The following is an 18,758-nucleotide window of genomic DNA, read 5'->3' as shown; positions in this document are numbered from 1 at the left end:
GCAATATTTCCCATATTGAAACTGAATATATAAATATTACATTTGAATATTAAATTAAATTAAAATTGAATTTTAAAACCGACTGCAATATTCATTCAATTCAGTTTCAGATCATAAAATACAAGTTCAATTTATGAATTAAATGATTCAATTCTGCCTACAAATTCAAAAATATTAAATTCAAAATCAATATCTAAATACAAATTCAAAAGTGTTGAATTCAAATACAGTTTCTGTTGGCACTGAAATCGCTCCATAGTCCGGATTGGATGCATGTAGAAACTGTCCCATTACGGAGAATATCCTAGCTCCTTATATTAAATTAAGGACATGCATATCTGGAGCATGTCTATTCCTTATATCTAATACAATGACAGATAACCGGAAATATATACATAAACATATCCCCTGATATTGACACTTTTTGCCCAGTGTATAGGTTTTGAAACTATTGAAAATGCATGCATGTCTGAGATGTCTCTGACCCCTCACAGTATAGTTTGGCAGTCATTTATGCAAGGAATTGACTTTTAGTGGACCTTCCCAAGTCTGAACATGGCCCTACCTGATTGATCTGTTAGATTAACTGATCAATAATCTTCACAACACTCAATTTAATTTCTGTAGAGATGCTCACAAGGTTTGGGCATGCGGCAAGTGGATATGCTGCAAGATGGGATTTCTAAGAACAGCACCACGCTCTCCAGGATGGCAAAGAAACTTCGGAGTATCTGTCTCAAAAGAATGAAAAGGCATCGGAAGAGAAAAGGCAGAGTTAATGTCCTCACCCACAGTTCTGCCACAAAATAAAGGTACTGTATGTTTCATCCTGACATATACAGTGAGCAAATTCTTTGTTGTTTTGTCTCTGTACTCCAGCACTTTGGATTGGAAATTAATAAATGACTATAAGGTTAAGGTGCAGACTATCAGCTTTAATTTTAGTGTATTGTCAGCCATATCGGGTGAACCGTTTAGAAATTACATCACTTTTTGGACATAGTCAACCCATGTGCAATAAAGTAGTCAAAAGTGTAGTAATTGGTCCCATATTCATAGCACGCAATGATTACGTTTATAGAAGCGGTCTAAGGCACTGCATCGCAGTGCTAGAGGTATCACTACAGACCCGGGTTCGATCCCAGGCTGTGTCGCAGCTGGCCGCGACCGGGAGACCCATGAGCGGCGCACAATTGGCCCAGCATCGTCCGGGTTAGGGGAGGGTGTGACCGGCCGGTGATGTCCTTGTCCCATCACGCTCTAGCGACTCCTGTGGCGGGCCGGGCGCATGCACGCTGGCTTCGGTCGCCAGTTGTACGGTGTTTCCTCTGACACATTGGTGCGGCTGGCTTCCGGGTTAAGCGAGCAGTGTGTCAAGAAGCAGTGCGGCTTGGCAGGGCCGTGTTTCGGAGGACGCATGGCTCTCGACCTTCGCCTCTCCCGAGTCCGTACGGGAGTTGCAGCGATGGGACAAGACTGTAACTATCAATTGGATATCACGAAATTGGGGAGAAAAAGGGGTAAAAAGTTCAAAGAAATGAATAGTAAATCATGTATTGTGTCATTTTGGAGTCACTTTTATTGTAAATTAGAATAGAATATGTTTTCTAAACACTTCTACATTAATGTGGATGCTACCATGATTACGGATAGTCCTGAATGAATGGTGAATAATGATGAGAGAGAAAGTTACAAACGCACAAATATCATACCCCCCAAGAAAGACATGCTAACCTCTCACCATTACAATAACGGGAGGTTAGCATTCACTCATCATTATTCACGATTCATTCAGGATTATTCGTAATCATGGTAGCATCCACATGAATGTAGAACTTTTCATTGTCCCAATACTTTTGGAGCTCACGGTAAGTCCTTAAATTAAAAAAACTCCAGTGATAACTACCTTAGATTTAAAGGCGTATATGCATCACCAATTTGGACTTTTAATAATTTATAGCCATTGATTCCTGAAGAATAAAACTTGCCTCATGAGCTTAGTTCAACCCCATCAGAACCCAAAATATAATCTTGTTTTACTCTATTGTTTGTAAATAATGTAATTGTAAACAACACTGTATAGCCTCAAAACATATACTGAACAAAAATATAAACATGTAAAGTGTTGGTCCCATGTTTCATGAGCTGAAATAAAAGATACCAGAAATTTTACATATGCACAAAAAGCTTATTTCTCTCAAATGTTGTGCACAAATTTGTTTACATCCTTGTTAGTGAGCGTTCCTCCTTTGCCAAGATAATCCATCCACCTGACAGGTGTGGCATATCAAGAAGCTGATTAAACAGCATGATCATTACACAGGTGCACATTGTGCTGGGGACAATAAAAGGCCACTCTAAAATGTGCAGTTTTGTCAGACAACACAATGCCACAGATGTTTATTTCTCTACCAACGTCGTTTTAGAGAATTTGGCAGTACGTCTAACTGGCCTCCCAACTGCAGACCACGTGTAACCACGCCAGCCCAGGACCTCCACATCTGGCTTCTTCACCTGTGGGATCGTCTGAGACCAGCCACCAGGACAGCTGATGAAACAGGAGTATTTTGGTCTGTAATAAAGCCTTTTAGTGGGGAAAAACTCAGTCTGATTGGCTGGGCTTGGCTCCCCAGTGGGTGGGCCTGGCTCTCAAGTGGGTGAGCCTATGCCCTCCCTTGCCCACCCATGGCTGCACCCCTGCCCAGTCATGTGAAATCCATATATTAGGGTCTAATGATTTCCTTATATGAACTGTAAGTCAGTAAATCGTTGAAGTTTGTTGCGTTTATATTTTTGTTCAGTATAGTTAAAACTATAATGTTGATATCATAGATGGTCAGTCATTGCATCCTTAGCTCTGTTTAGGAATTTGAGAGGTTACATTTCTCCAGCTCCATCACTCAGCTGTTTACCAAAACTGTGGCGGGGTATCACTTAATTTTTTGAACTGCAGATTGCCTCTTTAATGGGTAGGTTGATTCCTTGTTCTCTAATGATACTTTGACACTATTTAATTCCAGTACGCCAGAGGACGCTTTGGAAATACATGGAGGAGAAAGACATGGGTGTTTGGAATGTTGGAGATCCAGACGTCCCATTCTTCGGTTTGTGAAGAGGAGGAACAACGAGACCCTGGTTCCTGTCATCAAGAAGCACGTGAAGCATCAGAGTATGGTAGTCAGTGACGAGTGGAGAGCATATGCAGGTCTTTCACATGAGGACTACAGGTCAACCACAGTCAGAATTATGTAGACCCGCGTACAGGTCTGCACACTCAGAATAATGAGAGTGCGTGGCAGACTTACAAGAAGGAAGTGTGGCATCTGCATGGAAACCGGTCAGATAAGTCCCTAAAGAGGAAGCTCTGTGTCACGATCGTCAGGGAGAGACCAATGCGCAGCGTGATGAACGAACATGATTACTTTATTTAATAAAGTGCACACACGAAACAACAAAACAATAAACGACTCGTGAAGTCCACGGTGACAATGACCGAACACGGAACAAAAACCCACAAACACAAAGTGAAAAACAGACAGTTAAATATGGCTCCCAATCAGAGACAACCAGCCAACAGCTGACACTCGTTGCCTCTGATTGGGAGTCACTAAGGCAAACATAGAAAACGACAAACTAGAACCCCCAACATAGAAATAAACCACATAGAATGAACACACCCTGGCTCAACATATAGAGTCACAGAGCCAGGGTGTGACAGTACCCCCCCCTAAAGGCGCGGACTGCGACCGCGCCTCAACCAGAGAAAAATAGGGGAGGGCTGGGTGGGCATTCCTCCTCGGCGGCGGTTCTGGCTCCGGGCTTGCCCACCACCCTCCAACAAACCCCCCATAGCGCCCCTGGTCCGGTTTGGCCCCGCTGGCTGGAGCTGACCTGGACGTAGCAGGAGCGGCTAGCTTCAGCTCCGTTGGGGAGCAATAAAGCGGTACCTGATTTGGCACCGATGACCCAGGCACGGGTTGTGCCGGACAGACGACGCGCACCCCTGGCTTGGTGCGTGAGGCAGGAAAGGACCGGACCTGGCTGACGATGCGCACCCCTGGCTTGGTGCGTGGAGCAGCAACGGGCCGGACCGGGCTGACGATACGCACCCCTGGCTTGGTGCGTGGAGCCGGAACGGGCCTCACCAGACTGACGACTCGCACCCCTGGCTTGGTGCGTGGAGCCGGAACGGGCCTCACCGGACTGACGACTCGCACCCCTGGCTTGGTGCGTGGAGCAGCGACGGGCCGGACCGGGCTGACGATGCGCACCCCTGGCTTGGTGCGTGGAGCCGGAACGGGCCTCACCGGACTGACGACTCGCACCCCTGGCTTGGTGCGAGTGGCAGGAACGGGCTGGACCAGGCTGACGACTCGCACCCCTGGCTTGGTGCGAGTAGCAGGAACGGGCTGGACCAGGCTGACGACTCGCACCCCTGGCTTGGTGCGAGTGGCAGGAACGGGCTGGACCAGGCTGACGACTCGCACCCCTAGCTTGGTGCGAGTGGCAGGAACAGGCCGGGCCTGGCTGGCGACGCGCACCGTAGACTTGGTGCGAGTGGCAGGAACAGGCCGGGCCGGGCTGGCGACGCGCACCGTAGGCTTGGTGCGTGGAGCAGGGACAGGCCGGGCTGGGCTGGCGACGCACACCGTAGGCTTGGTGCGTGGAGCAGGGACAGGCCGGACTGGGCTGGCGACGCACACCGTAGGCTTGGTGCGTGGAGCAGGGACAGGCCGGGCTGGGCTGGCGACGCACACCGTAGGCTTGGTGCGTGGAGCAGGGACAGGCCGGACTGGGCTGGCGACGCACACCGTAGGCTTGGTGCGTGGAGCAGGGACAGGCCGGGCTGGGCTGGCGACGCACACCGTAGGCTTGGTGCGTGGAGCAGGGACAGGCCGGGCTGGGCTGGCGACGCACACCGTAGGCTTGGTGCGTGGAGCAGGGACAGGCCGGACTGGGCTGGCGACGCACACCGTAGGCTTGGTGCGTGGAGCAGGGACAGGCCGGGCTGGGCTGGCGACGCACACCGTAGGCTTGGTGCGTGGAGCAGGGACAGGCCGGACTGGGCTGGCGACGCACACCGTAGGCTTGGTGCGTGGAGCAGGGACAGGCCGGGCTGGGCTGGCGACGTGCACCGTACACTTAGTGCGGGAAGCAGGAACAGGCCTGACCGGACTGGTGACGCACACCACTTGCTTGGTGTGAGGAGCGGGACTGGGTTTCATCATAACCCTCCGCTCCCTCAGCTGCCTACCGAGTTCCTTTCGCCGTGCCTCATTTCTCACCCTTTCCCTTATCGCCTCCAATAGCTCCATCCTCTGCAACACTAACTCCTGCTCCCTCTGCGCCAGTAGCCCCCTTAACCTGGTGGCCTCCTCACCTAATCGCCCTGTGGCAGCCTCCTGCTGCCCAGTCGCCCCTGCCGTGTGCCCCCCCCTAAAAATTTTTTGGGGTTGCCTCTCGACCGTCCGACGCTGACACTGCTTACGCCGTTGCTCCTCTCTCCGTCGCCTCTCAACTGTCTCACTCCATGGCCGGCGGTCCATCCCGGCCAGGATCTCCTCCCAGGTCCAGGACCCTTTCCCGTCCAATATCTCCTCCCAGGTCCAGGACCCTTTCCCGTCCAATATCTCCTCCCATGTCCAGGCTGCTTGCTCCTGGACACGCTGCTTGGTCCTGGTATGGTGGGTTTTTCTGTCACGATCGTCAGGGAGAGAAGTAGACCAATGCGCAGCGTGATGAACGAACATGTTACTTTATTATATTAAAGCACGAAACAAAACAATAAACGACTCGTGAAGTCCACGGTGACAATGACCGAACACGGAACAAAAACCCACAAACACAAAGTGAAAAACAGACAGTTAAATATGGCTCCCAATCAGAGACAACCAGCCAACAGCTGACACTCGTTGCCTCTGATTGGGAGTCACTAAGGCAAACATAGAAAACGACAAACTAGAACCCCCAACATAGAAATAAACCACATAGAATGAACACACCCTGGCTCAACATATAGAGTCCCAGAGCCAGGGTGTGACACTCTGCTTCATAGAGTGGATATACGTTGGGCAGGAGACACAAACATGGAGTCCTTGGTAGACAAGGACATAAGGAATGTGAAAAACAGGCTGTGATGGTTTTGACCTTTTGAAACTCAAAACTTGTGCATCACCCATGTGCAGCACACACCATACACATACACAATCTCTCTATGGGTCACCATAAACACAGCGTTCTTCAACTGGTCATTCAGTACAGTTTCCTTTGAATTAAACATTGCACACTATTCTGTCGAACTGAACGCACCGCTGGCAACATTATGCACAGTGGGTGATATTCATGTAAAGGTCACAGAGATGAAGAGAATGGTCACGAGCTACTAAACTTCCAACTAAGATAAGAGGACAAACATGTTTTCCATGTTGCAGGACAACGGTACATTGTTACATTCGACAGTACCGGTACAAAGAAAGAAAAACGTACATAGATTTTTTCCCCAAAATTGAATTGAACCCTGGTGCTGCAATGTCTCTCTTTTTCTCTCACTCTTTCCTCGGGCAACGGCCCAACTTACATTGGCAGCCTTTAGCGATTAGGCCAAAAATGTTGACAGACAATGTTGTTAAAACATTACGTTTAACATTATGCTTCTGATGCGTTTCACCAACAGGAAAGATACGTTTAAGCTTAGTGATTATTTGTTGATTTATTTCCTTAATTAAACAATTTGACACAACTGTGGGAAGCATTGGAGTCAACATGGGCCAGCATCCCTGTGGAACGCTTTCGACACCTTGTAGAGTCCATGCCCCGACGAATTGAGGCTGATCTGAGGGCAAAAGAAGGGGGGGAGTGCAACTCAATATTAGGAAGGTTTTCTTAATGTTTTATACACTCAGTGCACAAACATTATTGAAAAAAAATAGTTAGAAAAATAACCTTTTATTGAGTAAATGTATATATTGGTTCTCCTAGAGAGATGAAAATGCTATAAATTGAAGGTTATTAGTTGATGTGAATTTACCAATTTTAGGGTTGTGTCATTAGATTTGGGGTGGGGTGGGGTGGGGTGGGGTCGCCAGAATTTTGGGTGAAAAGAATGGGTTCCCAGAAATTCTGCTGAAAAAGTTTGAATACCACTGGCTTACAGGGTAAGGAAGCCAATGTAATTTTGTAATTTGGGTGAACTATCCCTTTAACAGCATAATCGTTGTCATTCTAGTAACTATCTGTAGATATGCTTTGGGACCATCCAAATAAATTGTAAATAAACAGTGCCGCCAAGGAAACTAAACCAAAGCATGTGTTGCTGTCATACCTTGTCCATACACTGCTTACAGGGTAAGGAAACCAATATGTAATTTGGGTGAACTATCCCTTTAAGTTGTAACTGATATGCAATTGAGATGCTGCTGATAGTCTCCTGATTGTTTGTTGATCATTCTATAGATGGGCTTGGCATTTGTGCAAGTGAGGGGATACACTGTTGAAATATTACTGACAGGCTACAGATATGCTGTTGAAATGTGGCTGATAGTCTACAGATGGTTTGATGAGCATATATAGATGGAATATCCAAATAAAGTGTTACCTACTAGATCAACTAAGTGGAAGTGGGAGGAGGATACTCAAGTGATAGGTTTGGTTTACACTGCCCTAAGCCCTAGCCCTTAGATGTTTGCAGATCTGTAAGGAGTAAACAATATGGTAGAATTCCTACCACTGCGCGGTCTGCTTATACTTATCCAGACCGCTCAGATCTGCAAACACGGAAGGGTTATAGGGTCAGGGGGGAGGGGGGGGGAGATAGAATTAGAATGGTTGTCTCTCTCTTTGAATGCATTACATGTGCTCCTAGAAAGTGTTACCAGCATTGTTAATACAACAGGAACACAACTACATGTATATGACTGTACACAGACATGACCTTCTGTGTGTGTGTCTCCTCAGTTCTATCCTCAGCCCTCGACCTGGTGGACCTGAGTGAGCCCAGTGAACGCGGGAGCAGTAGCAGGAAGGGCAGCGTCAGGGAGCGTCCGAGCCCCTTGGGGAATTCTAAAAACAGCCCCCGGAGAGGGAAGAGACCCGAGGAGACAGAGCTCATCCAGGTGGAGGTGGAGCGCTCATCGAGCCCCCACACCCCACGAGCCCCCGAGAGGGTCTCCCTAGACTCAGGTACTGACTGCACGGTGTGTGTGTTGGGATTGAGGGGGGTGGGTGGATGTTTGTGCATGGGGGGGTTCGTGTGTTTTCGTGTTACAACATGCAGCTGTCTTCATACTGTGTACCTACAGCAATATCATTATTCATTCATATTGGGAGGGCACTTACAGTGCCTTCAGAAAGTATTCACACCCCTTGACTTTTTCCAAATTTTGTTGTGTTACAAAGTGGGATTATAATGGATATAATTGTCATTTTTTGTCAATGATCTACACAAAATACTCTGTAATGTCAAAGTGGAAGAAACATTCTAGCATTTGTAAAACAATTATAAAAAATAACACACTAATATATCTTGACTAGATAAGTATTCAACCCCCTGAATCAATACATGTTAGAATCAGCTATGGCAGCAATTACAGCTGTGAGTCTTTCTGGATAAGTCTCTAATCTCTTGCCCACTAAGATAAAAAAAAACACCAGAATTGTACAATATTTGCACATTATTCTTTAACAAATTATTCAAGCTTTGTCAAGTTGGTTGTTGATCATTGCTAGACAGCCATTTTCAAGTCTTGCCATAGATTTTCAAGCCGATTTAATTCAAAACTGTAACTAGGCCACTCAGGAACATTCAATGTCGTCTTGATAAGCAACTCCAGTGTAGATTTGGCGTTGTGTTTTAGGTTATTGTCCTGCTGAAAGGTGAATGTGTCTGTTGAAAAGCAGACTGAACTCAGCCCCCGCTCTCTAGGATTTTGCCTGTCAATCAATCAATCAAATGTATTTATAATGGCCTTTTTACATCAACAGTTGTCACAAAGTGCTTATACAGAAACCGAGCCTAAAACCCCAGAGAGCAAGCAATGCAGATGTAGAAGCACAGTGGCTAGGAAAAACTCCCAAAAAGGCAGGAACCTAGGAAGAAACCTCTGAGGGGTGGCCAGTTCTCTTCTGGCTGTACCGGGTGGAGATTATAAGAGTGCATGGCCATTAAGGCCAGATCGTTCTTGAAGATGTTCAAACTAGAGGTCTTCACGGTTCCACCTGTACCTGAATACCCGAGAAGGATTACTTTTATACTATTCCAGGTATTCCTTAAAGAGGTAGGGTTTCAAGTGTCTCCGGAAGGTGGTCAGTGATTCCGCTGTCCTGGCGTCTTGGGGGAGCTTGTTCCACCATTGGGGTGCCAGAGCAGCGAATAGCTTTGACTGGGCTGAGCGGGAACTATGCTTCCGTAGAGGTAGGGGGGCTAGCAGGCCAGAGGCGGATGAACGTAGTGCCCTCGTTTGGGTGTAGGGTCTGATCAGAGCCTGAAGGTAAGGAGGTGCCGTTCCCCTCACAGCTCCATAGGCAAGCACCATGGTCTTGTAGTAGATGCGAGCCTAACTAGAAGCCAGTGGAGTGTGCGGAGGAGCGGGGTGACATGAGAGAACTTGGGAAGGTTGAACACCAGACGGGCTGCAGCGTTCTGGATAAATTGTAGGGGTTTAATGGCACAGGCAGGGAGCCCAGCCAACAGCGAGTTGCAGTAATCCAGACGGGAGATGACAAGTGCCTGGATTAACACCTGTGCCGCTTTCTGTGTAAGGTAGGGTCGTACTCTGTGAATGTTGTACAGCATGAACCTGTAGGATCAGGTCACTTGTCTCTTCCTCCCTCCTTCCTACTCCCCATGCCACTCGCTCACAGTCCTCTCGCGCTTTATCAGCGCGGGTTAATAAAGTAGTTTAAAAAATGACTTTTCTGCTGCTTCCCTCACTCGGATCAGATCGGACCAGGTCTGGATCCAAGTCTATACGGAATGGGTCTAGTTGTCCTCGGGTCCGGGTGGGAAAGCCCCAGGTCCATATCGGGTTAGGGTGGGAAAGCCTGAGGCCCTATGTACGCCTATGTAGATATTCCATAAAAATCAGCCGTTTCCAGATACAATAGCCATTTACAAAATTAACAATGTCTACACTGTATTTCTGATCAATTTGATGTTATTTTAACTGTAAGGTTAACCTGTTGTATTCGGTGCATGTGGCAAATACAATTTGATTTGATTTGATGTTGTTGGATAGCATTATGCTAACAGTTCTATGTTTCTGTCCATATCTTGTGGATAGCATTATGCTAACAGTTCTACACCCTTTATTCCTTCTGCTCAGTCAGGTCCTCCTCTCCTTTGGAGAAATGGGAGGAAGTGAATCTTCACCCCGAAGGCTCCCTGAATGACAGCAGGAAGAGAAGATACGAGAAGAAGTGCACCTCACACCACTCCTCCAGTGAATTACTATGGTAAAGAAGGCAGTCTCTGAAATCTGTATAAGCCTGCAAATGGCTACACTGTCCACTTTGTCCACTTTAAACCTCAAGCCTTAACACGTTAGAAATAGAGTTCAATCAGTTATGTGCTATAAGTTACAGAAAACAAAACATAAAAAATGAAATATTGCTAATAAAGTTAGAAATGTGTTGTACAACTGTAGTATTACAGTATATTGTAGTGGTCTAGTAGTATACCTTACACTGTAGTATATCTTTCCCTTCTACAGTTGAAGTCGGAAGTTTACATACACCTTAGCCAAATACGTTTAAACTCAGTTTTTCACAATTCCTGACATTTAATCCTAGTAAAAATTCCCTGTCTTAGGTCGGTTAGGATCACCACTTTATTTTAAGAATGTGAAATGTCAGAATAATGGTAGAGAGAATTTATTTCTTTCATCACATTCCCAGTGGGTCAGAAGTTTACACTAAATTAGTATTTGGTAGCATTGCCTTTAAATTGTTTAACTTGGATCAAACGTTTCGGGTAGCCTTCCACAAGCTTCCAACAATACGTTGAGTGAATTTTGGCCCATTCCTCCTGACAGAGCTGGTGTAACTGAGTCAGGTTTGTAGGCCTCTTGCTCGCACACGCTTTTTCAGTTCTGCCCACACATTTTCTATAGGATTGAGGTCAGGGCTTTGTGATGGCCACTCCAATACCTTGACTTTGTTGTCCTTAAGCCATTTTGCCACAACTTTGGAAGTATGCTTGGGGTCATTGTCCATTTGGAAGACCCATTTGCGACCAAGCTTTAACTTCCTGACTGATGTCTTGAGATGTTGCTTCAATATATCCACATAATTTTCCTTCCTCATGATGCCATCTATTTTGTAAGTGCACCAGTCCCTCCTGCAGCAAAGCACCCCCCACAGCATGATGCTGCCAACCCCGTGCTTCATGGTTGGGATGGTGTTCTTCGCTTGCAAGCTGCTCCCCCTTTTTCGTCCCAAACATAACGATGGTCATTATGGCCAAACAGTTCTATTTTTGTTTCATCAGACCAGAGGACATTTCTCCAAAAAGTACGATCTTTGTCCCCATGTGCAGTTGGAAACCGTAGTCTGGCTTTTTTATGGCGGTTTTGGAGCAGTGGCTTCTTCCTTGCTGAGCGGCCTTTCAGGTTATGTCGATATAGGACTCGTTTTACTGTGGATATAGATACTTTTGTACCTGTTTCCTCCATTATCTTCACAAGGCCCTTTGCTGTTGTTCTGGGATTGATTTAGTACTTTCATCTCCAGGAGACAGAACGCGTCTCCTTCTTGAGCGGTATGACGGCTGCGTGGTCCCATGATGTTTATACTTGCATACTATTGTTTGTACAGATGAACGTGGTACCTTCAGGCATTTGGAAATTGCTTCCAAGGATGAACCAGACTTGTGGAGGTCTACCATTTTTTTTCTGTGGTCTTGGCTAATTTCTTTTGATTTTCCCATTATGTCAAGCAAAATGCACTGAGTTTGAAGGTAGGCCTTGAAATACATCCACAGGTACACCTCCAATTGACTCAAATTATGTCAATTAGCCTATCAGAAGCTTCTAAAGCCATGACATCGTTATCTGGAATTTTCCAAGCTGTTTAAAGGCACAGTCAATTTAGTGTATGTAAACTTCTGACCCACTGGAATTGTGATACAGTGAATTATAAGTGAAATAATCTGTCTGTAAACAATTGTTGGAAAAATTACTTGTGTCATGCACAAAGTAGATGTCCTCACCGACTTGCCAAAACTATAGTTTGTTAACAAGAAATTTGTGGCGTGGTTGAAAAACAAGTTTTAATGACTCCAACCTAAGTGTATGTAAACTTCCGACTTCAACTGTATACCAGAAATGTTTACCCTTCTTTCTCCCCAGGTCAGCAGAGTTTAAAACAAATCCATCTGTGAAAAACTCCTTTGAAGTCAATAGCATTGATGAGGAGGACCACATGTCAGCACTAAAGGTCTATACAACCTCCATTTACATGAATACTTATAGAAAAGTATGTGAAGTTATGGTATCTTCCTTGAAAATAATAATATACAGGTCAAGTTTTATCACAAAGTGTGATGGTGTAAAAAAAGCTATTTTAAATGATATATTGGTGTCTCCATTGCCTTCTGGGATTATAAGTGTGACCCCTCACCCAGTTAGAGGTGAGGGTTTTCGCTGACCTTATGTGTGTGTGCGTGGCCGTCTGTGTCCTACAGGACCCAGTACCCCGACAAGTGCGGCCCAGTCTCTGTCACGTCTTGGGCAGACATCATTCCCAGGAGGAGGAGTTTGTAAGGGCAAAGGCTGCTGTAGAGGTGAGAGATTAATACACACACACACACACACACACACACACACACAAGTGCACGTGCACACACAGACACACACACACACAAGTGCACGTGCACACACAGACACACACACACATCTAAGGTATTTGTTTGCTGGTAGTAGTAGTTGGGTAATGACTAAAACTTTAAAAAACATCCTACAGATCTGTTATCTTCAAGTTTCAAAGTTTATTCTCCACGTGCACAGGATACAACAGGTGTAAAACAGAATAGTGAAATGCTTTACCTTGAAAGCTCTTTCCCAACAATGCAGTGATAATAATAATAATAATATACAGTAGTTAATAATAGGAAATAGAATACATTTTTTAAGTAAAAACACAAGAACTACGATGAGAGTTAAAGAAACACGAGAATGCAAGTGTATATACATGTCAGTGCCAGTACATTATTCAATGTGCAGGGGTAGTGGAGTGGTTGAGGTGGGTTTATACATAAAAAGTGACTGCTAGTAGGATAAGGGGACTGGTAGCAGGAATATATAAATACTTATGGTAATAAGAAATCAGTAAGATTTCTGGCTCTCAGGTGTCTTTTATACAGGTAACGAGCTGAGATTAGGAGCACACTCTTAAAGGGAGTGCTCCTAATCTCAGCTTGTTACCTGTATAAAAGACACCTGTCCACAGAAGCAATCAATCAGATTCCAAACTCTCCACCATGGCCAAGACCAAAGAGCTCTCCAAGGATATCAGGGACAAGATTGTAGACCCACACAAGGCTGGAATGGGCTACAAGACCATCGCTAAGCAGCTTGGTGAGAAGGTGACAACAGTTGGTGTGATTATTCGCAAATGGAAGAAACACAAAATAACTGTCAATCTCCCTCGGCCTGGGGCTCCATGCAAGATCTCCCCTCGTGGAGTTGCAATGATCATGAGAACGGTGATGAATCAGCCCAGAACTACACGGGAGGATCTTGTCAATGATCTCAAGGCAGCTGGGACCATAGTCACCAAGAAAACAATTGGTAACACACTACGCCGTGAAGGACTGAAATCCTGCAGCGCCCGCAAGGTCCCCCTGCTCAAGAAAGCACATATATAGACCCGTCTGAAGTTTGCCAATGAACATCTGAATGATTCAGAGGAGAACTGGGTGATAGTGTTGTGGTCAGATGAGACCAAAATCAAGCTCTTTGGCATCAACTCAACTCAACTCGCCTTGTTTGGAGGAGGAGGAATGCTGCTTATGACCCCAAGAACACCATCCCCACCGTCAAACATGGAGGTGGAAACATTATGCTTTGGGGGTGTTTTTCTGCTAAGGGGACAGGACAACTTCACCGCATCAAAGGGACGATGGACGGGATCATGTACCGTCAAATCTTGGGTGAGAACCTCCTTCCCTCAGCCAGGGCATTGAAAATGGGTCGTGGATGGGTATTCCAGCATGACAATGACCCAAAACACACGGCCAAGGCAACAAAGGAGTGGCTCAAGAAGAAGCACATTAAGGTCCTGGAGTGGAATAGCCAGTCTCCAGACCTTAATCCCATAGAAAATCTGTGGAGGGAGCAGAAGGTTCGAGTTGCCAAACATCAGGCTCGAAACCTTAATGACTTGGAGAAGATCTGCAAAGAGGAGTGGGACAAAATCCCTCCTGAGATGTGTGCAAACCTGGTGGCCAACTACAAGAAACGTCTGACCTCTGTGATTGCCAACAAGGGTTTTGCCACCAAGTACTAAGTCATGTTTTGCAGAGGGATCAAATACTTATTTCCCTCATTAAAATGCAAATCAATTTATAACATTTTTGACATGCGTTTTTCTGGATTTTGTTGTTGTTATTCTGTCTCTCACTGTTCAAATAAACCTACCATTAAAATTATAGACTGATCATGTCTTTGTCAGTGGGCAAACGTACAAAATCAGCAGGGGATCAAATTCTTTTTTCCCACACTGTAATTGACAGAGTGAAAAAAGGGAAGCCTTTACAGAATAAAAATATTCAAGAATATGCATCCTGTTTGCAACAAGGCACTAAAGAATACTGCAAAAAATTTGGCAAAGCAATTAACTTTATGTCCGGAATACAAAGTGTTATGTTTGGGGCAAATCCAATACAACACATTACTGATTACCACATCATGTTATGGGTATGCTTGTAATCATTAGGGACTGGGGAGTTGTTCAGGATAAAAAGTAAACGGAATAGAGCTAAGAGTAGTCAAAATCCTAGAGGAAAACCTGGTTGTCTGAATTCACCTTTCAGCAGGACAATAACCTAAAACACAAGGCCAAATCTACACTGGAGTTGCTTACCAAGAAGACAATTAATGTTCCTGAGTGTCTGCGTTACAGTTTTGATCAAAATCTACTTGAAAATCTATAACAAGACCTGAAAATTGTTGTGTAGCAATAGAAGCTGTTTAGCAGTCTGTTTGTCTGAGCCAATTTTTCAGGCCTTTCTCAGACACCGCCTGGCATTGGGGCTGGGAATTGCCAGGGACCTCACGATATGATATTATAATACTTAGGTGCCGGTACAATATGTATTGTGATTTTCACGATTTTATATGTATTGCGATTCAATACTGTGATTTATTGCGATTCGATGTTCCAAACCTATTGCTGCAGAGGGACAAGAGAGAGCCATGAGAAAATGAGTTTTGATCAGTCATGGAAATAAAAGTGCTGAAAACAAATTGGCTCTCTATTTAAAAAGAAGATGGAGAACAAGCTATGAAGGAAAAATACTGGAGTTTTGGTGCAGCTACAGACAACTAGAGCAAAATTAGTATTGTGATATTGTCAAAACGATACGATATATCGTCAAAAATAATATCCCGATATGTAACTGTAACGATTTTTGCCCTCATTACTACTGGCATGTACGTCATGGATGGCTGGGAGCTCGCCCCCGATGATCCGCTGGACCATCCGCAACACCCTCTGTATGGCCTTCCGGTTGTGGACAGTGCAGTTGCCATAACAGACTGTGATACAACCAGTCAGAATGCTGTCAATGGTGCAGCTGTAAATGTTGCTGAGGATCTGAAGATCGTTCAGTCTCCTGAGGGAGAAGAGCCGTTACCATACTTTCTTCATGACTGTGTTGGTATGAGAGGACCATGTTAAGTCCTCAATGATCTGGACACCGAGGAACTTGAAGCCCTTGACCCTCTCCACTGCGGCCCTGTCAATGAAGTCCAGGATCCAGTTGCAGAGGGAGGTGTTCAGTCCCAGGGTCCCAAGCTTGGAGGTTACTATGGTGTTGAACGCTGAGCTGTAGTCGATGAACAGCATTTTCACATACTGTAGGTATTTCTCTTGTCCAGGTGGGGGAGGGCAGTGTGGAGTGCAATTGAGATTGCATCGTCTGTAGATCTGTTGGGGTGGTATGCAAATTGGAGTGGGTCTAAGGCAGAGTATATAAGCGGAGTGAGAAGCGGAGCGTGCCCAATTTGACTGGAGCGTGGAGCGAGGTTCCCAAAGGCTGGAGCGTCTGCCTTTTCGCCCGCTCCAATTTTGCTCCAGTAGCGCTCATTTCACGAGCTCAGGGCATGCCCACCCTAGCATGCATTTGTAGTCTACTTGTGTGCTGCTAATAGCCCCTTGCTTTAGCTATTGTCATGGAGTTCACTAAATATTTTAAGAAAGAAACTGATAAAATACACAGCTGCTAAATCAAGGTGACTTACAAAGATGAGGACCAAGAGAGGGAGTGCGGTGATGTAGTGTCTACAACTAAAGAATAATTGTGGAAAAAGGGAAGGGGTCTGAATACTTTCTGAGGCTGTAATTGCTGCCAAAGGTGCCTCAACAAAGTACTGAGTAAAGGGTCAGAATAGTTATGTAAATGTGATATTTCAGATTTTTATTTTTAATAAATTAGCAACATTTTATAGAACTGTTTTTGCTTTGTCATTATGGGTTATTGTGTGTAGATTGATGAGGGGAAAAAACGATGTAATACATTTTAGAATAAGGCTGTAACCTAACAAAATGTGGAAAAAGTAAAGGGGTCTGAATACTTTCCGAAGGCACTGTATATATAAATTGTAGTCGTACTTTATCAAAGGCCTTTTCAAAATCAGCTATGATTACTAGGCCTGGTTTCCCAGATTTTTCATAGCTCTAATGTTTCCAGTCTTATATTATCTCCAATGTATCGTCCATGTAAAAAAACCTGCCATCCAGCCCTGGAGTTTTCCCGGACTTAAAGGCTTTACGTCAATAAGTTCCTCATCTGTAATTTGGCCTTCACATGAGTGTTTCTGTACAGCTGTTAATTTGAACCTATTAATAGAAAATAATCCTTACAATTAACTTCAGTTAGTGGCGATGGAGGAGACTGAAATTAAACAATATTCTTAAAGTACTTTGCTTCCTCTTTCAAAATATTGTTTGGTGAATCATGGATGACTCCTTCATTTGTAACAAGTTTCTGTAAATTATTTTTGGTAGCATTTCTATGTTGAAGATAAAAACATAATTTGGTGCATTTTTTCCATATTCCATCCAGTTCGCTTTATTTTGATAATATATTACACTTGATCTTTCTTGAATAAGTTCTTCCTGTTCTTTGGGTTTTTCCTTATTCTGTGCCTCTATGGTACAGTTGTTATTGGTATCTATCTGTACTGTAAGTTCCTCTATTTCCTTTGTTAAAATGAACCATTTTGACCTAAATTGTTTTTGTTTTAAAGATAAATATTGAATTGCTTAGGCTCTAAATGCACATTTGAAAGTGTCCCATACAATATGGGGATCTGCTGAACCTATGTTTTTTAGGGAAAGTCAGTTATACATTCTTCTGTCTTGGTTAAAAACAAGTTGTCATCCGGTAGCCTATGGTTACATTTTCACTGTAAGGTCTACACCTATTGTATTCGGCGCATGCGACCAATACAATTTGATTTGATTTGATCGTCATTATTTGATATTAAAAATAAAGAAAAACCCTTGAATGAGTAGGTGTGAACCTTTCTATTCTCATAGATTCTACATATTGTAAATTAAAGATAAATATTTTTGCTATGAGTATTATTATATTATTAATCGATTGACTATGACTTTTTAAATCACCCAGAAGTGCTATTTGCAGAGTTAGCTCCAGGTAAATGTTGCAGAGCTGGGATGGTTGTATCCCCCATATATATAACATTCTATTTTTTGCAAGAATTTTGTATAATAATTCAAATTGAAAAACTGTACGTTTTGAATCCAACGTCTTTTTGTGTCTTCCCATCTATTTTGCATTCTGTATGGCACAGCTGTAAATGTTTTGGTCCTTAAATTAAACTGGTATACTTTTTTATTTATCACAATTTTCTTTAGCCAATTTTGGTCTTTAATGCAGGGCCAAGAGACAAGTTCCTTACTTTCTCCCCCTTCCAATTTTTGCGGTAATGCTGCAATTAGTTGGTTGTAATTTTGAGTAGAGCAGACATTTCTTATATATTTTTGTTAGCTGCATGTGTGACATAACTCCACGAGTCCTATTTATGATATAATCTACAAAGATTATACCATAATATTTGTTGTAATATTTGTTATTTATTTTCTGGTGGATTAAACTGAAATTGCAACCAACTTTCTATGGCTTGTTTTAAAAATAGCAATATTTTGGAGATTATTTCATTTTCAAATAACCGAAAGTGAGAGGTTGTAATCTGAATAAAGGGAAAAAGGACGTTCTTGAACACGGGGTGACCCATTCTTACTAATCTGCTAGATAACCAGTTCGGATTTAAGTATATAGAAATTACCATAGCTCAAAATATGCATGACACAGTATACTTTAAATGCATGCAAAGTTGTTTGTATAATATTTGGGTTATTCAAGATATATTAAAGTTATATTTAAAGATCTTGCTATGTGTGCATGGATATTTGTTTATGTGTGACTGTCCAACCCGGGTTCAAATAGTAATTGGGTTAGGGTTAGTGCAACTATTTTGGATACTATTTGAACCCATGTCTGGTGAATGTAATGTACGCCT

The 18,758-nt window shown here is 44.0% G+C and overlaps 1 protein-coding gene across 2 annotated transcripts in view; it reads left to right on the top strand.

Annotated features, from left to right (window-relative positions):
* pex5lb (peroxisomal biogenesis factor 5-like b) overlaps positions 1–18,758 on the top strand; it is a 137,062-nt gene that overhangs the window by 86,042 nt on the left and 32,262 nt on the right. For both annotated transcript variants that reach the window (XM_041841508.2, XM_041841507.2), the window contains 4 exons: positions 7,954–8,178; positions 10,320–10,449; positions 12,342–12,429; positions 12,677–12,775. In XM_041841508.2, coding sequence (XP_041697442.1) covers positions 7,954–8,178; positions 10,320–10,449; positions 12,342–12,429; positions 12,677–12,775 — 542 coding nt within the window. The remainder of the gene's footprint in view (positions 1–7,953; positions 8,179–10,319; positions 10,450–12,341; positions 12,430–12,676; positions 12,776–18,758) is intronic.

Source organism: Coregonus clupeaformis, unplaced genomic scaffold (assembly GCF_020615455.1).
Source record: "Coregonus clupeaformis isolate EN_2021a unplaced genomic scaffold, ASM2061545v1 scaf0349, whole genome shotgun sequence".
NCBI classification, from domain to species: domain Eukaryota; kingdom Metazoa; phylum Chordata; class Actinopteri; order Salmoniformes; family Salmonidae; genus Coregonus; species Coregonus clupeaformis.
This window is presented reverse-complemented; position numbering and strand designations above follow the sequence as displayed.